The 21,489-nt window shown below is 35.6% G+C and overlaps 1 protein-coding gene across 7 annotated transcripts in view; it reads left to right on the top strand.

Annotated features, from left to right (window-relative positions):
• Window positions 1-21,489, top strand: part of UACA (uveal autoantigen with coiled-coil domains and ankyrin repeats) — a 109,247-nt gene that overhangs the window by 64,117 nt on the left and 23,641 nt on the right. For 5 of the 7 annotated variants that reach the window (XM_023729765.1, XM_004374705.2, XM_004374706.2 and 2 more), the window contains exons 4-15: window positions 1,558-1,622; window positions 2,420-2,477; window positions 5,948-6,018; window positions 6,119-6,225; window positions 7,258-7,439; window positions 9,009-9,046; window positions 11,719-11,787; window positions 13,341-13,448; window positions 15,103-15,135; window positions 15,820-15,918; window positions 19,389-19,425; window positions 20,497-20,549. In XM_023729765.1, coding sequence (XP_023585533.1) covers window positions 1,558-1,622; window positions 2,420-2,477; window positions 5,948-6,018; window positions 6,119-6,225; window positions 7,258-7,439; window positions 9,009-9,046; window positions 11,719-11,787; window positions 13,341-13,448; window positions 15,103-15,135; window positions 15,820-15,918; window positions 19,389-19,425; window positions 20,497-20,549 — 920 coding nt within the window. Of the gene's footprint in view, window positions 1-1,557; window positions 1,623-2,419; window positions 2,478-5,947; window positions 6,019-6,118; window positions 6,226-7,257; window positions 7,440-9,008; window positions 9,047-10,632; window positions 11,212-11,718; window positions 11,788-13,340; window positions 13,449-15,102; window positions 15,136-15,819; window positions 15,919-19,388; window positions 19,426-20,496; window positions 20,550-21,489 lie in introns of those variants that run through there. The other 2 variants (XM_023729767.1, XM_023729766.1) reach the window with 2 other exon arrangements.

Here is a 21,489-nt window from a genome sequence, read left to right as displayed (position 1 = left end):
CTGTTCTGGAGAACGTTCCATGTGCATTGGAAAAGAATGTGTACTTTGCAGCGGTTGGATGGAGTGTTCTATATATGTCTATGAGATCAGGTTGGCTGATTGTGCCCCTTAGGTCTTCTGTATCTTTGCTGAGTTAAGTTGGTGCAGTTTTGGAGTATTGTTGACCAAGGTCTTACTAGATATCCACCTTTGGTGTCATTCATGTTAGTATGCTTTAGATCTGATGTTTCCTTGATTTCTTGCTGCAATATCTCAGGTGGCTGGTTTGGTGTTTCCTTAGTCCTGACCTGACATTTTGATGTGACCAAGGTGCTGGGGACATTTTGTCGAACAGCAAGAACAGCAGGGACAGTCATCACCATGCCTAACCCCATCATCCCTATTCTGTGCTTTTTCTTCTCATGTAAATGCCAATTATTCTGGTCATCTTTTACAACGTGAAATGTTTCTAGGAAACTTGTTCATGAACAGTTGCAAATTGGACTTTGAAATGATCACTTCTGACTTGTTTGTAATTAGAGAATGTTTGGGTGTGGTTGAATATGTTGTTATCTGTACCTGTTCAAAAATCTGGATTTCCTGCTTTTTGTTCCAGAACCTATTTAGTCAGCTACACAGGAACAGTCAGCCCCAGGAAAACTGATCTAGCCACTTACCAAACTCATATAAGACTTAATGAGAGTTGAAAGTCAATTTATTTATCTATCCAGGGTGAATAGGACATAAATTGCTTCTTTTCTAGGAGAAAAATCTATTTGTAAGTCAAATTATGTTTTAAGAAGTTTGTGAGATTGGAGGGAAATTAAGAACATTAAACGATTGGAAGCTGAAATAGTCTGGTGAAACCCTTGTATCCTTCACCATCCAAGAAAGATGTGTGTGCAGAGAAATACAGTTAGGAGAAATAATATTTGGAAGTAGAATGTTCCCTGCTGGTTGATCTTTTCTAGTACTTAAAGTTAACCCTTCAGATGATCTAGTAACCTCTTCATTTAAAATGCACATTTTTAATGCACATTATATTTGAATAGGTCATCTGATTTTCAAAGGCACAGATCTCTTAATGAGCCGTGAATTTTAGATGAAGCATAAATAAACAATTTTTAGAAAATACCCTTTCTTTGAACCATAACTGTTAACTTTCACCATTTTCAGTGTCCACAGTGCCAGTTTGGAAATTGTTATTGTTAAACGAAATTTAGGTATTTCTTTCTCTCCCTTCTTTTTTCCCTCCTTCCCACCTTTTCTTTTTCTTTTACTCTCCCTCCCTCTCCCCTTTCTATGCCAATATTTAATTACCTGCTTATGTCAGGCACTCATCTGTGTACCGGAGATACAGTGGTGAATAAGACAGAATTCCTGCTCTTTATGGATTTGTGTGTTTTTCTTCCCACCTTCATTGTTTTGGTGTGTACATCATCTATTATTAAAAAATCAAAGTAGGTAAAGCATCTTAGAAACTGAAACCATGTTTACAAATCACATTTCTATGGAAAATTTACATTATGAGGAAAATAATACTTCATGTATATTTTAAATTATTTATTACTTTTTTAGGGAGAAATGCTCTTCATCTGGCTGCAAAATATGGACATGCATTGTGCCTGCAAAAACTTCTACAGGTAATAAAGCAGTTAATACTTTGAATTTATTATTTTGATTGCAAGTAACAGATGTATTTTTAATGTGTTTTTGGAATTTGAGATCAAAGAATATGGTAGACTAACTTTGACCATTACCTAACATAATATTTTTTCCATCGTTTATGAAGGAATGTGAACAATAAAGAGCAAAAATTCTGGGGGAAGTGAATTGCATAACTCAGAGTATTAAAAATAAATAACAAAGACTTGACCTTCCTGTTGACATTAGCTGGAGACTAGAATTTTCTGTTGTCTGATATATGACATAAGATAAAGTGTTACAATATAAGATTTATATTTTTCGATGTGAATAGAGAAAAAAGACTACATAATATTAAAATCATTAGTTAAATTTTTAATCAGACAATCACAAAATTCTATGAATTAGTTGGCTGAATGCATTTTTCAGTCAAAAGCTCTAGTCAGACATGTCCATAAACATTTTTAACATTAAGTTTTACAGCAGAACTCATATTTTTCTGATTCAGTAGTACAAGTTTTAACTCTTGCTGAAAACAAAACAAACAATAACATGTTTTCTGTACCCCATGCTATTGTAATGTAGCATATGGTTTCCTGTTTGGTGAAATACTGTTAAATTTACAGTATAATGTTACTATATTTGTTTCATGTCAAAATATTTAGTGGATTGTCTAGTAGTCTTTTGTTTCTTTGATAAATGGAATATTTTAAAATGAATAGCTGTTTGTTTGAGTGTAGATAATTAATTTTAAAATAAAGCTCTTCCATATTACTAAGTTTCTATGTTTTCGTAGTACAATTGTCCCACTGAACACGTAGACCAGCAGGGAAGAACTGCACTTCATGATGCAGGTAAGCAAAGGTTTCATTTGTATACAAACACGTATTTGTTAAAACGGCTAGACATTTAACTTAGGTTCAAATTTTTAACATATGTATATTTTTATAATTCATAGAGAAGCAGTAGTATTAAGCAATTTTTATCTATCACATTTTTACACAAATAATGCACACCTTCTATGTTTGCCAACTGCACCCTCCCCTTGCAAGATATTTTCTTAAGCACCATTATGCCAATTTTTTTACATGTTTTAAAATGTAAAAAAATTTATGTTTTTTTTCACCTAAAGGTATGAATTTACTGCTGTCATTTTGTTATGCTTTTTTTTTGTGGTGTTAACGGTTTCTTTGTCTGCTTAAATTTCTGTGCTGAGTTCTTTTTGTTTGTGGATTTTCTTTTCCTTTCCTTCATTGTTGTTGATTTTGTGTTTACTGAGTCTTTGTGATTTTCTTCTTTTTTATTTTGATAAGTAGGTTTATTAGTTCTCTTTGTGGTTACTCTGAAATTTACCTTTATCTTTCTAAGTTTAAAGCAGTCTATTATTTCTTGATATTGCTTTGACTTCCTCTCCATATGAAAGTTCTATAACTACACCATTTAGTCCCCTTTTTTGTTTTGAAGTTGTTGTCGTGGTATCATTGGTTCCCTGTTTACAGTTTTGTAGATTTATTTTGCTTTTGAGATTTCTTTATCTGGTTGGTATCTGGGTAGTGCTGTTGTGTGTCTTAATCTCAGGCTGTTGTCTGATGCCGTTGGTTGTCTGTCTGAAGGGCTCCCTTTAATATGTCTTGTAAAGTTGGTCTGGTTTTTACAAATTCCCTTAATATCTGTGTATCTGGGAACGTCCTAGTTTTGCCATTGTATTTGAGAGACAGTTTTGCTGGTTATATGATTCTTGGTTGGCAATTCTTTTCTTTCAGGGTTTTATATATACCATCCTATTGCCTTCTTGCCTGCCTGGTTTCTGCCAAGAAATCAGAGCTAAGTCTTATTGGTGCCCCCTTGTAGGTGATATTTCATTTTTCCTGAGCTGCTCTCAGAATTTATTCTTTGTCTTTGGTTTTGGAAAGTTTGATTATGAAATGTTTTGGTGACCTTCTCTTGGGGTCTATTCTGTATAGTATTTGTTGAGCTTCTTGGATGGTAACTTCGTCTTTCATGATATCAGGGAAGTTTTCTGCCAGCAAGTCTTCAAAAAATTCTCTCTGTGCTTTTTTTTTTTTGTCTTCTCCTATTCTGGAATTCCAGTCATTTGTAAATTATTCATCTTGATAGTGTCCCACATAACTTTTAGGCTTTCTTCATTCTTTTTTCTGTTTGGTCGTCAAACAAATTAGTATTAACGGATTTATTCTCTATTTCACTGATTCTATCTTCCATTTATTCAGTTTGACTTCTTTGTCCATCCACTGAGTTATCTATTTCTGATATTTTATTGGTAATCTTCTGGATTTCTAGTTCCTGTTTTTGTATGGTTTCTAATTGTTTATTTGTCATTTTGTTCTTTCCGCTGTATTTCTGAACTCATGATTCTCTACCTGATTTTAATCCTTGCTGCTTCCTGGTCATCAGAGATAGTGGTCTTGGATGGGAATGTAACATCCTCTATTTGATCTTCACTCTAGGACTGGACCTTCCTCCCACCCCCACCCTCCCCGCCCCAATTTCTTTTTTCCTTATTGGAATGTCTTTGAGAAAGATGTGAGGAACAAGAGTTTTATCTCTTGCTGTTTGGTATAGGGAAACAGTTGGCTTTTCTATACTTGTCAGATCCCAAGTATGTAGATACTCTTCTGTTCGTTCCCATGTCTGTTCACAAGCTGGCTGATTCTTGATTAAGTTTATCTCTTTCTTGTAATGCCTTGCCAAAAGCAGTAAACAGCTGCCAGTATGCACTGACATTCTGGCTCTGTTCTGTTGCTTCCCCTAGAAAGGCTCCATAGTCGTATGATATACCATCCAAGTTATCACAGATGATAGCTTTACCAAATGTTTGCCACAGCATGAGAACAGTCACCAGATTTCCAGCCTGAACTGTGTTTACTCACTACTACCACCCAATCACTAAACCAGTACCATATATTTTAGGTATTTGTTACAGTTGCACCCTGCTCCTGATAGCAATTTTTGTCTTTGTTAGTTAGGATTAAGGCTAAGCTCCTGTAACAAAGAGACCATAAAATAACATTGGCTTAAAGAATATAGAATTTATTTCTTTTATGTAAGAGTCCCAGTATTCAGATTAGCTAGTGCCTCTACTCCAGATGGTCCTTCAGAGACCCAGATTTCTTTTATTTTGCTTCTCTAACATTTCCTAGGGCATTGTGCTCATCTTTAAGGCTGAAACTGGTAGCAGGCACCCCTGTTTTCCTGCTCACTCACAGGAAGGGAAAAGAACATGGAGGAATGCATAACCGAATGGTTATTTTAAGGCCTTGACTCTGAAGTAGTGCATGTCACTGCTGTCATATTCTGTTGGGAAGATCTAACTCATATGGCCAAACCTAGCTTCAAGGAAGACTGAGAAATATGGTCTGTAGGTGAGCCATATGTGCCCACTGTAGTACACTGAGGAATGACTTTATGTGTTCCATATAACTCTGGAATTTTTCATGGTTTACATATTTTCATTCTCATTTATAATTGGACCTGAATGGTTGTTAGTTTTATGAATTTGGGTTCAGTTTATCTTTTTATTAATTATGTGTTTTATGTAAAAGACTTCTGCTTGATTAAAAATTCTAGAAAGAATTTACTTGATTTTCTTATGTATCTTTGATTTAATCTTTAAAAGAGAAAGAATGCTGAGTTTTAATACTCTTTTGTGCTAATAATCTGTATCAACTCATAAGGCATAAAAAAAAAACTCATGGAGAGGGGAAACAATCCTATTTTATGAATTTAAGAATAATATTTTCCTAATACAAATATAAACTCTAATATTGGTCAGAGAAAAAGTGTAGTATGATTTTGTAAGATAATTTTTTAACAAATGATCTGCCATTGCATCATTAAGGGCAGATATTGCAATCTCTGTTTTTAAGAGATATGAATTGTTTGTCACAGTTCATTCATTGTGGCTGTTTTATAAAAAAATGAATATGATTCTTTAGAAAAAAACTTGGCTAGCACTTCAAGGACCAAGTCAGTGAATAACCATGCTTAAAAATATACAGTAAATAGAAAACTCAAGTTTGATTCTATCATCAATGCTTATCCTTAGGACAGTAGTACATTCTTGGCTTCTGCAAGGATGACCATATTCCTTGGCCCTTGTAAATTATGCAAAAATTACAAAATAATCTTGTCTAACGCACTTTCAGATAGAAAATTGATGCTTGTAATGTTAAACTGAGAGTGAAGAATGTGAATTTTGGTAGTTTACAAATTCAAGAACTCATGCCTTTTACGGATCTAGCAAAACACTATGTGTCTTACCAACAGGTGTTCACGATTTATCATTTTTCTTTGTTCTCCAAAGCTATGGCAGACTGTACTTCTAGCGTTCAGCTGCTTTGTGACCATGGGGCCTCTGTGAATGCCAAAGACGTAGTAAGTCAGTTTTTGTTTACTCTCTTCTCAACTCACGTATTCTAACTTTCATGTTTTGGTAGACTTGTGTTAATGCTGTCTTATTTTTCTTATTGCTTAGGATGGGCGGACACCACTTGTTCTAGCTACTCAGATGTGTCGGCCAACATTATGTCAACTGCTGATAGATAAAGGAGCAGATATTAATTCCAGAGACAAACAAAACAGGTAACTCTTTTTTCATGGCTCCAGAGACCAGTTGGATGCACAGTGGTTATGAACCTCTGCTGCTGTGACTTCGTCTTTCCACTGCCTTGGTTCTCCCTTTCCTTGGCTGGCTCTTCCTGGGAACTAACTCCCACTTCCCACTTTTCTTCAGAGTCTGCTGAAGAAGAATAGAGAGGGAAATAGTGGAAGATGACAGGGCAAATACTAAGTAAACACAGTGATTTAGGTCTGTGTTCAGGTCAAAGAACTAAAAGAAAGAGGAATTATGTCCCAGTTATTTTACACTTGAAAGAAAACTTTTTTCCCCCATGAAATTGGAGCAAATAAGGTATAAAGAAGAATATAAAAAAAATTTATATCTACAGTCAACCTATCTGCTAGTAATCTTTTGAGAGTAAAGTAGTTCTAGGGTGCCTTGGAACTTGACATATTTCAGTTCAGATTTTCTCAAGGTTACTTTTCCTGGACACAGTACAGCCTCCTTCTCCCAAACCGAGCCCACTTCTGTACCCAAGATTCCCTTAGTTTATTTTTCCTTCTGTATTTGGTGTTATTTTAGTTGGTGTGTACTAATAACCTTCTGTTTTGGAGTAGAAGAGATTTGTTGGGGAAGTTTGCATGATGTAGTTCATGAAGCGCCTTAAATAGTTTGGGTTTATTGTTGTAGGTTTTGAATAGAGCAGTAATGGGGTGAAATTATCAATTGTGAAAGATTTTTGTAGTAATTATTTAAATGTCATTGAAGGACCGGAATAAATGAGATTAGTTTGGTAGAAGAAGTAATAGAAAGTATATGAATAAGGTGATATAAAATTGTAGCTCTGCACACTGAGACATGAAGCAAATGTTTTTATAAATGCAATGATGTTAAAATATAAGATAAAAATGTAAAGTAGACTGTATTTGTAACAAGTATATATTTTTTAAAGTGGTATCTTTTTTTTTTTAAGGAAGGGGCCTCTGGCAGAATATTTCTGAAATATTCTCTTGGATCTTTCTCAAGGTCTTTCATTCTTCTGTTTTCCCTTTTAGAACTGCGCTTATGCTAGGTTGCGAGTATGGTTGCAAAGATGCTGTAGAAGTCTTAATTAAAAATGGTGCCGATGTGAGCTTCCTGGATGCCCTGGGCAATGATAGTTTTTATTATGCAAGAATTGGTGACAATCTGGACATTCTGACTTTATTGAAGACTGCATCAGAAAATACCAACAAAGGTACCAGCAGTTTTCTTTAACTAGAGAAGTCCAGGTTAATAAAAAGCAACTTTTAAAGACTTAGATACGAGAACTACCAAAAACCAAACCAAACCAATTGCCGTTGAGTTGATTCCAACTCATAGTGACCCTATAGGACAGAGTAGAACTGTTCTGTAGTTTCCAAGGAGTGCCTGGTGGATTCGAACTGTCAACCTTTTGGTTAGCAGCCGTATCTCTTAACTACTACACCACCAGGCTTTCCAAGAGAACTTCAGTAAGAAGCAAAACATTGCTACCGATAAACGGTCAGTTCATCTCCTTCTCCCACAAGTTTGCTTATTATAGTCATTGTTTTGGGGCAGTGTGTGGCATACATAACCTAGTGTATCGAGCAATCCCTGATACACTGTGGAGTAATTTAAGAACCGAGGAAGAAGAGTCAAATCAGGGATTTTGCTAATAATTTTTTTTTTTGGGGGGTGGGGTGGAGTGAGGCTCTTAACTCTTATACTGACAAAGGTTTAAAGGAAGAATCATTGTTTAAGCATGAACATAAAACACTTAACAATAAATATTAATTGAATGCTTGTGCATTAAAGAGAAACTGGAAAATACAGGAACGCACAACAAATAAAATGTCACCCATCCTACTACTGAGAAACATTTTGAGGAATATCCTTCTAGTCTTTTCTGTATGCATAAAATTGAGATCGTCTGTAATACTGTTTTGCACCTTACTTTTTGCACTTAATGTATTTTGAAGGCTTTTCCCTCATAAATAAATATTTTTTTCTACTGTATGTTTTTTTTTTTTTTTTTTGGTGCATAAAATACCATTTATTTGAAATTAAGTAAGGCCATTCACTGCGTTGTTAAGGAGCCCTGCTGGCATAATGATTAAGTGCTTGGCTGCTAACTGAAAGGTCGGCAGTTCAAACCCCCCAGCCACTCTGCAGGAGGAGAGACCTGGCGTTCTGCTCCTGTAAAGATTGCAGCCTAGAAAACGCTATGGGGCACTTCTACTCTGTCCTGTAGGTTCGCTGTGAGTGTGAATGGACTTGCTGGCACACAACAGCTACATTATTATTTTTTACAGTGAAGAACAATTTTCTGTAGGTCTTAGGTGGAATTTAAATTGTTTACAGTTTTTCACTGTTAAAAATAACAATGTAGTAAATGCCCTTATATGTAAATATTTTAGCATATTTTTATTATCCCTTTGGATCAATTCCTAGAAATTGAATCACTGGGTTACAGTGTATGTACATTTTTAAAAGCTTTTGATATGTTGCCAAATTACTTTCCAATTTAGGAGAGTTTTAAATTTCCTATTTTTTACCTGCCTTCCATCCCTAGCATTTGTTATGATCTATCTGCATATTGTCATATCGAAATAACTTTGCCAATTTGATAGGCAACAATGATATTTCACTATTGTTTTAAGCATAGTTTTTGGAAATAAGACTGTAAAGTACTAAGCATTAGGGGAAACTTTAAAATTTATTTCTTTAATGTATAGTTAGGGGATGCATATCTACCCATGTTAACCTGCTGTTTCACTGTTCCTCTTTCTCTCTACGTCTTTAGGGAGAGAACTTTGGAAGAAAGGGCCATCTTTGCAGCAGGTAGCTTGTAATTTTTTAAAATTATATGTATTATGCACTTTAAGTGAAATGCATAGTAAAATTGGTTAATGGTTATGCATAACTGTTTTGAGTTTAAATGCATACTCTTCTCTTCCTTCAGTTAGTCATGCTAATGTAGTATCTATGAAGATCACGATGTCCTATCAAGAAACTATCACTCAACTTGAGACAATGGATCTCAGTTACAATGACTGTATCCAGTGGGGGCCTCCTGATTGTTGGCCTTGAACATCCAGTCCTTTCAAGTATAAGCTATTGCACCTTAGTGAGATTCTTAAATGATGAGTTTTAGTGTGTCAGATCATAGACAAGTTTCCCCTATTCTACGATAGTAACAGAGTCAAATGTTTGCCATTATTGGAAAATTCTTCCAGTGCAATGCAAAATGAAGAAAACAATTCAAAACTGATTATACATTGTGCTTTCAATACCACTGTTAATATTTTTATTTCTTTTCAGTCTTTTTTTTTTTCCCTATATGTGTGTTTAATTGAGGACCTGACTCGAAAGTAATAACACAATACATGAACTAATTCATACCTTGCTGTTGGGTACTTTTCACACTGATGTTATCAAATCATTGTTTAACCCTGGTTTTCTGTCCCAGTTTGAGTAAATGTTTTACTGTTTTCCTCTAATCTCTTCACGTTAAAGTAAGTGAGGTTACAGCACTCTCACCATCTTGCTCAAAAGCGAGTGTAGGCAGCTTTCCTCTTCTGCTGGCTGTTCCCTTCCAGGCTTTCAGCTTTTCTCTAGTGAGAGGAAGCCGAGCATTTCCAAACCCTGGAGAGAGAGTAATCAGGTACCTTCTGAGCAATTCTGATCATCATTCTGCGTCATTTCTCCACTTCACATGAACCTGAAAGCTATGTTAAAGCATGCTTTCCTTTTTACTCCATCAGAATTAAGTAATACATTCATGCATGTATTATGTCTGTAGACACTTTCCCTTTCCATCCAGAGCAACTTTGCCAACATTCTCCCTCATTCTTCAGGTAGCCTGGGTGGGGATAGAGTAAAATGAAACTTAAATTGTATGACCTGTACTAGCCATCTCACAGAATCATAGAAAAATGTTTTCTGAACTGTACAGATAATTGAAATAAATGATTATTTCATATTAATATGGGAAAACCACTCTGCTCAGTGCACTAGGAATTATCTCAGTGAATATAAGGAGTTAATATTCTGCTAGGAACAGCAGGACTCATGCCTTCTAATTACTTTGTCTCCATTACATATTGAATGTATTTATTGAGAATGTGTTTAGGATTTGTTCTTGTACTAAGGGACTTATAATCCCCGTTCAAGCTCAATGTTGTCATGAAAATAAGACTTATTCAATTTTTTGTTTAACAAATATCTATTGAGCACTTACAGTACACCAACTACTGTTCTAAGTGTTGAGGATATTGTGGTGTACAAAACAAAGTCTTTGCCCTCATGGAGCTCCCAGCCTAGTGACAGAGATGAACAATAAGCAAATGAATATTTAGTATCATAGCAGATGCTGTGAAGAAAAGCAAAACAAGATTAGGGGATGAAGGGAGGGCGGGTGGGTGGCTATTTTAGGTTGGCTGGTCAGCACAGGCCTCTCTGAGGAAGTGACCTTTGGGCAGAGTTCTGAAGAAGTGAGGGAGGGAGCCATAGAGCTCTGTGGAAGAAGCCTCACACGCAGAGGGAGAAGCAAGTACCAAGCCCCTGATGAGGGAGCATGTTTAGCATGTCTACGGGGCAGTAGAAGGCCAGAGTGACAGAAGTGGGTATGCATGGTGGATGGTGGCAGGAGAAGACAGTGGTGAGGTAACCAGCGCAAGATGGTATAGGGCCTTGTATGGTAAGGCCTCTGGATACACATCCACTGATAACTGAGTATAAGGCAGGAGATGAATACAAGTCCATGGTGCAGATCATCACTGCTGCATGGATTCAGAGCGGCAACAGAGAGACTGTTTTAGGGTGGTGAGGCTTCGTCCAGAAGATGAATCTTTAAAGGATTGGTTGATTTAGGAAGAGTGAGTTGGGTTGGATAGATAGTAGAAGTTGAAGATTAAAAAAAAAAGGAGGTTATTTGTTCTCTTGTTTAATAATTGTATTATGTTTTTATTAAAGCAAATTTCTAAGCCAGAATAAAGTTCAAAGCAGTAAGTATACAAAAACAGAACATCTACCCAATCAAGTTATTTAAAGATCTTTATTTAGCTCAGGTCAGAGAATTATGTCTGTCTCTTCCTTATCACACCCCTTGATATTTTATTTCAGCAGTGCTTAGACAAGTAAATAATTTCCGTATTTCTGTCTATATTAATGTACTTCCCAACTTTCCTGCCAGCTTTTTTTCCCTTTGGGAATGGTTGTGATGCTGTATAGTGCACCTTTGTGTCTAGTATAAATTCTCCTTTTTAAAATTTAGTGACTTTAGAGATAAAACATTCTTAACAATTAGTATTTTCAATTTTGTTAGTAGTATTTAAGCATAAACTATACTTGATTTATTTAAATGCCACATACTTAAAGATGCTTTCCATTTTGAGGTTTTAAATGGAAACACTGCCACCATGTGTTATGTATGGCAAAATTTAATGTTGGATAAACTGAAAACCACTAATTAAGCTTATTGTTGCTAACCTGCTTTCTTACGTTTTACCAAGCGACATTTGACGCATATGCAAGAAGAAGTAAATAGGAAGTCAAATCAGAGGGAGCATCAAAGCTTTCAGGTACAAAGAAAAAACATTCGGTGTCTTCCTTTACAAAGATTTCCAGTGGTGACTGGGTGGAGGGGAAGAAAAGGTAGGAGCAAAAAAGTAGGGAAGATGATTCGGGGAAAGGGGGACAGGTTGTTATGGTTTGAGATTTTGTTTTCTTGACCAATCCCTTTTATAAAGAATTGACTTTCAATGTAAATGTTTGAATCAGTATTTTATATATATATATGTATATATAACATTAGAAATGTGGTATAGAAAGTATTGCTTTAGTATATATTGGAAGCAAATAATTTAACTAACAATTTTATGTAAGCCTTTGTTAATTTAAATGTGTCTGTCGTTATGATGTAAACCATAAATTTATATTCATTTTGGAAAATTATTAATTATGGTTATGAAAGTGATGGTTTGTTGTTGTTTTGTGCTGTCTAGTCAATTCCAACTCGAAATGACCCTATAGGACAGAGTAGAACTACCCCATAGGGTTTCTTAGGCTGTAATCTTTATGTGGGAGCATGTGGGAGCAGATGGCCAGGTCTTTTCTCCTGAGTAGTAGCTGGTAGGTTCGAACCGCTGACCTTTCGGTTAACAGCCAAGCCAAGGCTCCTTAAAAGCAATGACAATTAATGTAAATAACATAAAATCTAAACTTTTTATTAAAATATTTTTTATTTTGATTAAGAAAAATAATTTTACATTAACCACATAGTACTTTTTACATTTTATGTTGGCCAAAGTTTTCAAAAAACAATTATTATAAGGATTATATTGAAGCAAGAATACAAAATTTGAATAGTTTATTATATGACTGAAACACCATTAAAATATAAATTGAATAGCTCTTTTCCATATGATAAAACAAAAGCATTTTATTTGGGTTTTCATGCTTTGCTCATAGTTTACCATTAGTTTTAGGAAAATGAATTATAGTTACTATTCTTTGTAGCCTTACATGTTTTATCAGAGCATTGAAGTGTTCATTAGTTTAACAAAAGCATTAGAATAGTTTCATAGACTTGGAAGGTTTATTAAGCAAGTTTAAAATGACATATTCTGCTATTTTCTATTTCCAGATGATGCTTTTATTTATTTATTGCAATCATGATTTGCTCTCTTATTCATAATTATATTTATTAGATATTATAGAAGGAGCCCTTGTGGCATAGTGGGTAAGTGCTCGGCTGCTAACTATGAAAGGTCAGCAGTTCGAACCCACTAGCTGCTCAGTGGGAGAAGAAAACCTGGCGATCTGCTCCCGTAAAGATTATAGCCTAGGAAACCCAACGGGGCAGTTCTTCTCTGTCCTATAGGATTGCTATGAGTCAGAATCGACTTGACGGCACACAACAACAGAAACAGATTATCATAGAACAGGAATATTCTAAATTATTTCTGTAGATTTTAAGTCATTTGAATGTTTGTCATTGAAATTATTGTCTCTTTTTTACTTAAAGTTTTGTATCTGTGTATATCTGCATGTGATAGAGAACTGTCTTACAATTTCTGCTGTAAGAAGTACTCTTTGAAGAGTGGTCTAGCACCTGTTATCTTTATTTTTTAAGGATCTAGAGATTGAAAATGAAGATTTGAAAGAGAGGTTGAGAAAAATTCAACAAGAACAAAGAATATTGTTGGATAAAGTCAATGGTTTACAGCTACAACTGAATGAGGTAAATAATCTGCATAATACAAAAAAAATCCAAAAACTAATTTACTACCAGGAACTGTCATCAATCATGGTGACCCCACGATTTGGAATCGACTTGATGGCAATGGCAACTGGCAACAACCGTCATCAGTAAGAGATTTTTTTTAAAAATTGCACTTTAGATGAAGGTTTACAGAAGAAACTAGTTTCTCATTAAACAGTTAGTGCACATATTATGACACTGGTTACCAACTCTACAATGTGTCAGCACTCTCCCTTCTCGACCTTGAGTTCCCTATTACCAGCTTTCCTGTCCCGTCCGGCCTTCTAGTCCTTGCCCCTGGGCTGGTGTGCCCCTTTAGTCTCGTTTTGTTTTGTGGGCCTGTCTAATCTTTGGCTGAAGGGTGAACCTCGGGAGTGACTTCATTACTGAGCTAAAATGGTGTCTGGGGGCCATACTCTTGGGGTTTCTCCAGTCTCTGTCAGGCCAGTAAGTCCAGTCTTTTTTTGTGAGTTAGAATTTTGTTCTGCATTTCTCTCCAGCTCTATCCGCAACCCTCTATTATGATCCCTATCAGAGCAGTTGGTAGTGGTAGCCGGGCACCATCTAGTTGTACTGGACTCAGTCAGGCGGAGGTTGTGGTAGTTGTGGTCCATCAGTCCTTTGGACTAATCTTCCCCTTGTGTCTTTAGTTTTCTTCATTCTCCCTTGCTCCCAACAGGGTGAGAGCAATGGAGTATCTTAAATGGCTGCTCACAAGGTCTTAAGACCCCAGACGCTATTCACCGAAGTAGAATGTAGAATATTTTCTTTATAAACTATGTTATGCCAGTTGAGCTGGATGTTCCCCAAGACCATGGTCCCCACAGCCCTCAGCCCAGTAATTCAGACTCTCAGGAAGTTTGGATGTGTCAATGGAGCTTCCATGACCTTGCCTTGTACAAGTTGTGCTGACTTCCCCAGTATTGTGTACTGTCTTACCCTTCACCACAATAAGAGATTTTTAATGATCTGTCAGATCCAAGTCATGGTACTGGGTTCTAAAGTCGATAAACTAGCTAAAATCAGGTCATTGCTCTTGAGGAGTTGTGTCTTACTAGCTACCATGACGTTTACATGAGGGCTTCTTCATAGGACAGCTCATGACACAGCAGCTTTAAACAACAGAATTAACAGTTTTGGTCTAATATATATTTAACCCTGGACTTAAGAAATAGAGAATTTGTATTCCTTTCAAGTATACAAGGATAGTCGTATTGATGTTCATTTTATTATATGTTAAATATTTAAAGTATTGAAATGGTACATTATATATATTCTTGTATATGTGATATATTTCACAATAAAAAATTAATACCAAAGAAAAGGTGATTATCAATAATTTAGGTGTGTGGTAGTAACGAAGGACTGAACTATATTTGGGGCTGTGGAATTGGAGAGGGAGGAGTGGATGGTAGATGTGAAGAGGAAGAGCGAGTAGGACTTGATGACTGAGGTGTTCTCAGAAGAATCTGAGTCTGGCTGGTGAGAAGAATGAATGGCAGTAACTCATACAGCAGGACTGGTGATAATAGACAGTTTCTTCTCACATCCTTGTTCTCAGTCTTAAAGATATGTGACTCTTGAAATAGACTTTCAAAAATTAAAATAAATTTCTTCTTCTTTTTCAATTTAGGAAGTAATGGTTGCTGATGATCTGGAAAGTGAGGTAGGCTGATCATTTTATTTTAAATCTGTAATAATGTTTTGTATATTGAAGATGATATTGTAGTAAAGGTTTTAATTCCTGAATTTAGATGGAGAACAGTATTTTATTTTTGGTTGTTACTTAAAGGAAAAAAAAAAAACCTACCACGTGACCGTAAGTGCATGTTCTGAGTATAGTAGCATGGGTTATTGTACGCCTTTCAATGGCTCGTTTTTTTTTGTGTGTGTGAATCTTTTCATGAAAAAATGTAAAATATTAAACATTAAAATGTCTGAAAATGCTACAATTTAAAACAACAGAAATGTGAATTTTTCATGATATTATTTGTATGTGTTGTATGTTTTATTAATATATTGTAGAAATTACTAACCCTACTAATAATTAAAGGAGCCCTGGTGGTGCAGTGGTTGAGAGCTTGGCTGCTCACTGAAAGGCTGGCAGTCCGCACTGTCAGCCGCTCCTTGGAAACCCTGTGAGGCGGTTCTCCTCCGTTCCGCAGGGTCACTGGGAGTCGGAAGCGGCTGGACGGCAACGGGTTTTTTTAAATAATTAAAAGCCACAGGTTGGCGATTTCATTGTTAATTCCATTCTTTAAAGTAATTCTGATTCACATTTTCTAGAACACCCTGTAACCCAATTTTAAGTGCAGGGTGATTTTGCTGTTTTTATTTCTTGCCATTTCAGAAAGAAAAGCTGAAGTCCCTTTTGGCAGCTAAAGAAAAGCAACATGAAGAAAGCTTAAGAACTGTTGAGGCTCTGAGAAATAGATTAAAGTTTTCAGAGGTATAGAAAACTTAATTGAATTATTTCATGTAACTCCTAGTGGGTAGTGGGAAGCTGGCTTGGAGTCAGACTTGAATTCAAGTGATCATTCTTTTCTTTACAGTGTGACCTCAGGTAATTTATTTAAAGTCTCTGAGCTTGTTGCCTCTTCAGCAAAATTGGGATGATTATCCCTTTCTCCATAGAGTTGTTGTCAAGGTTAAATGGGATAATTGACATTTACCAGTATGTAACTGACATTTAGTTCCATTCTAGTTTAGTTCCTCAAACTTCTTCTTTGTCCATCTTTACCTTTTCAAAACTTCATAACTTGTAAATTTGCAATGATTATGATGATGATAATAAAGCATCGTAATAATGAATATGGTATTTCAGGATTATCTCAGAAAGGGTTTTGTGTGTATATGGTTTAATTAGAACACTTTGGCCAGAGTGGTGTGTGTTAGTAAGGCTCAGATGGTATATTCATCTTTGGTTGCATCAATTAGTTTTTCCGTATTTTTTAAACAAAGTAGTACACATAAGTGTGTAAGTCAAAGAATTTTCACAAATTGAATCCACCCAGATCAAGAAACAGAACATTACCAGTACCCAGAAGCCTTTATCACACTTGTTTTCTATCATCACCCACCCTCCCCACACCAAGGCTAACCACTCATTAATTATAAATATATATATTCGTTTTGCAAGGCATATAGATTTTACAAATGTCGTTCATCAGTACGGGGTTGCTAAAGAGGTGGCTGATTCAGCATGAATCTTTTATCCTTATTTGGGGATATAATTCCAAAGTACATAACAAAAGTAATTTTTTTTCTTTGTGAATAATATGCGTGCAACTGTGAAAAAGAATGAAAAATACGAGTGAATCTCACAGACATAATGTTGCATCAAGAAATCAGGCACACACAGAATACATTCTGTATGATTCCGTTTTTATGTAGTTCCAAAACAGGCAAAGCTAATGTATGGTGATAGAGGTAAGAATAGAAGGCACCCTTCGATGAGGCATGACTAGGATGGTGCGTGAAGAAGCTTTTGAGGGTGCTAGAAATGTTCTGTATCTCAGTCTGGGTTGTGATTACACATGGTATACACATGCAGAAATTCACTGAACTGTACACCTAATATTTGTATACTTCAGAGCAGGTGAGTTATGCCTTGATAAAATTTTTTTACATAGAGCCAAAAAAAAAAGTGTGTTTAATATTTATATGTCTGTACACATAGGGTCAAGATTATTCAAAATCAGAGTTTTATAAGCTAAAGAATGATCTGGTGTAGCGGCTTCCGTTATTTTTCACATTTGAAGAATCTTTGAAGGGTGATATTGAAACTAATAGTAACTGATGTCCTAGCACTGATGACCAAGTGCCAGGCACTGTGTGGTACACTTCACGTGCATTTAACAAACACATCAAGCTTTTGTTATTATCTCCACTTTATACACGAGGAAACAGAGGCACGGAGAGGTTTTTAAAAAACTTACCCAGGAGGGGTTTCACAAATAGCAAGTGGCAGAGACAGTCTGGCTCCTTTGTGCCCTTAACACAGTACTACTTTTACTCTTAGAATAGGTCGAATGAGGTAATACAGATGTGTATATGGGCCCTTTGAATACTCATCAAGGTTTGATGCCTGTAATTTGATAGAATCTTTGTCATGTCTTAAAGAATCAAATGTTTTTCTATAACTTCTTTAGACAAACTGAGGGTCAAGTCTGTAACTTTCAGTAAGGCTAATAAATTATAGAAAAATAACGTATTTTTCTTATCACAAAACAATATATTATTAGAAAAATTAGAAAGTATAATTAAGCTAAAAGCAGAAAATAAAACACTCATGATCCCAGTGCTGAGGGATCATGACTGCCAGCACCTGAAGGACGTCCGCTGAGACCTTTGTACATCATTTGAGGGTTGCAATCACACTCAACAGGCGGGATCATATTGTGCATCCTGTCTTGTAATTTTTTTTACTCAATATATTGGGGACTTTTTCCCCAGTCACTGCATCTTCTTTGTAATGAATTTTTATGCTAGAAATGATTATGACTTTCAGAAAGATAAGTACAGGGCCCACTTTATATGTGACTGTATTTATGAAGGCAGCCATTAACAACTAAGAATTCATCATTTACAAAAGTTGACTGTCCAGTTGCTGTATCATTTCATGTGCTTCAGAAACGTCATATACTGCCAATAGAATTACTGGATTATGTGCAGTACTTCATATGTAGTTATTTCACTTATGTTTATAGAAATAATATGGGAAAATGCAGATATTTTAGAATGAGGTTAATTTTATAACTCACGCATTTGTTTTCATTTGAATAGTAAAAGAAAGGTAATAAACCCAAACTAAGTTTTTTGAACTTTTTCTGTGCCTAGGACCTCACTCCCAGATACGTATTTGAGCCCATTTAGATATTGCAAAGAAAAAAGAGATTAACAAAGTTTATAAATATTTTTCAATACTGTTGAGGCACTAAAGATCATTGGAAGTGGCATTTATTTAGTTATAAAACTGTGCTCCGTTTTTGTAGTGGTCACATAAATTGGAGCTTGATGCATAGCTTGCTAGTACTGATGTACACAAACACTAACAGATACAAATGCGTATCCTTACTCTTGAAGTATAATATTTGAATTTATATATTAGATACGTTATGTTTGGATTACTTGGAAAAGGAGCAATCCAAGTATATTATGATTCCGTGATCTAAAGTTTCTCTGTTATTCTCCCCTTCTTAACTGATACATTGATGGATTTATTACTAACTGTTGGAGCCCTGATGGCACAGTGGTTAAGAGCTCAGTTGCTAACCAAAAGATTGGCAGTTCTGTCCACCAGCTGCTCCTTGGAAACCGTATAGGGCAGTTCTACTCTGTCCTGTAGGGTCGTTATGAGTCGGAATTGACTCGACGGCAATGGGTTTGGTTTTTTGGTAGATAAGTTCTTGCCTCAGTTTTATGTCCTACTGTTGGTCTCCTTTTGGCTTTAAAAGTAATCAGTATTCTAGAAATGCTGAAGGAAGAAGGTTATACTAATATTTCATAGTCAGTGGTGTAGGGTTCCTGCTCCCAGCAGTGGTTAAGTAAAAACAAGTCCTTGATGTGAATGTGGTATTCCTTCTTGGAGGTAAAGCAGCAGCAAACACTGCATATTGAAAATTGTTTCAGTTCATTTGGAGCTCAGTTTTTTCTTTTGAGCAGTAAAGTGATTTCCTTGAAACACTTGGCTGCTGTTATTAACGTACTTAGTGAAGTAGTTTATTCCCAACTGATCTCTCAGTAATCTCTAGTGTGATCTCTTTCCGTGGGTCCAAGTAGAGTAATACTTAGGAGAAAAAAGGAGTGTTAAAGGTGTGCTTATAATGATTGGATCATTGAGAGCTAATATAGATGCAGAATTTTTTAAAATGAAGCAGCATTCACCTAAAATGGTGTAATTTATACTTCTGATTTCAGAGTGATCATTTAGCATCAGGAAGTCATTTCAGTAACCGTAAGTATAAAAATATACATCATTGCAGTTCATCCAATTCAAGCAAAGAAGAATGTTCATACCTTTTGATTTTGTCTAACTGTATATGGTAATCCTGCTGCAAAACTTCATCCAGCTACTTGTGTGCTGTACCTAGGCAGATGGAGCTGGGTGCAGGTTAAGATGAGTACTATGGCCTCTGACATAAAATCTGGTAATCACTGAGGCCCTGTTTTTCCTTAGCCACCTATATTTTTAAATTGCGTATTGTATGAATTACCAAAGTTGCGTTGTGTATTAGTAGACATTTATCTTGTGATATCTGGGGCTTGCTTTTTATGTAAAGAGCATAAACATAATTTTCTGATTTGGAGAAATCTTTGGATATAGTCTCAATGCAAGTAAGCATTTTAAATTTAGAAACTTGATAAACAGTTATTATTTAAAAACTATACATAATTAACCTTCACTTTGTTTATTGTTTTACAGTTTTAAATAATTTATCCAGAAAATCTATTTTTTTTTTGCTTCCCAGTGATTATTAAATAATCCTCTAAGTACAGTAGTAACATTTGTCCCATGAATTGCAAAGAATACCATTTTTATTTTGACTGTAAGATACATATTTTATAATAATCATGTAGCTAATTTAGCCTAACAATCTTATGTTTCTAAAAACAGCTGAGTACCTATTGTCCAGTAGAATATAAGTATTTTCCTTACATTTATAGAAATAACAAGGAAAAATACGGAGGATATTTTAGAACAAGAATAAGGAGCCCCGGTGGTGCAATGGTTAAGTGCTCAGCTGCTAATCTAGGGGTTGGTGGTTTGACCCTACCCAGTGGTAAGAGAAAAAAAACAACCTGGCGATCTGCTCCATAAAGACTACAGCCTAGAAAATCCTGTGGGGCAGTTCTGCTCTGTCACATGGAGTCACTATGCTGGACAACAACAACAGAACAGAGTAATTTTACATTGTCAATCGTACTTCTCTTTAGTTTGAATAACAGAGATGATAAACCAAACTAATATTTAGCCTACTTTGGTAGGGATATTTAGTTAAAATGTCATTTATTTTTACTTATTTAGGAAAAGAAGAGATGCTTCTTAAACAAGGCCAAATGTATATGACAGACTCACAGGTAATAATTATTTTTAAATTAAAAAAAAAAATGTTTGCCTTAATATAATTAAGAGGAAAACAGCATTGTGTCTTTATCAAGTGTATATATATTTAATAAGGTTTTCATATCAAAGAAAAATTAGTTTGGCTTTATTGAGTTTGATAAAAATAGGTGTGACTGTGTCTGGTGCTCTCTAGAGTGTTTTTGATGACAGCGGCTTAAATAAGAGATTGGATTTGCAACTTCATTGTCGTTGATAGTGACCCTCTGTTCATTAACAGCACCCAGTTAGCCCTTGATATTTGTCCATGTAAGGGAAGACGCAGGCATGAATAATACTAAAGGAATTTATTTTGGCTCTGAAATGTATTTTTCCTTGCATTCAAGTATATTACGTATTCTGTGTTTTGGGTATTTACCTCAGAATAAAGAAGGCTTCTAAGAGGTAGAGTACTGGCTGATTTTCTTACCTGTTTATCTGCTCCTGGCCTTTACTTTCCAGTGGATACAAGGTTTGCATTTTTAGCCCCTCTGTGGACTGGAGAACTGATAAATATTTGACTTGTTAAGGGCTTTTTTTGCATACCCTTTTCTGTAGGCAGCTAGAGTTAGCCTATATATGTCTAAGATCTCTTCAAGATGGAAAATTCTAAGATTCCAAATTGAGAAGATGAATATCAACTGAATAGTATTTAAGATTAGCTAAATATTTGATTATAATAAAACAAGCATGGATGTTGGGAAGCAGCGTAATAGTTTGTTGGTAAATTATAGTAGCCTTAATCTAAAGATAATTGGTAAGCTGAAAGATAATTTATAAGCAGACTGAGGCTTGGAGATGAGTCCACGTCAGTTTTCTTCCTGTTGATTCAGTGAAAGGCGTTCAGATTGAGCTGAACAACAGTCAGCATGCCTGTTAAATGGTGCAGTGTGCTCACAGCACATGGCCTTTAGCAAC

Source organism: Trichechus manatus, unplaced genomic scaffold, assembly GCF_000243295.1.
Source record: "Trichechus manatus latirostris isolate Lorelei unplaced genomic scaffold, TriManLat1.0 scaffold00030, whole genome shotgun sequence".
Taxonomy (NCBI): Eukaryota; Metazoa; Chordata; class Mammalia; order Sirenia; family Trichechidae; genus Trichechus; species Trichechus manatus.
Note: the sequence above shows the minus strand (reverse complement) of the source record. Positions and strands in the feature narration are given on the sequence as shown.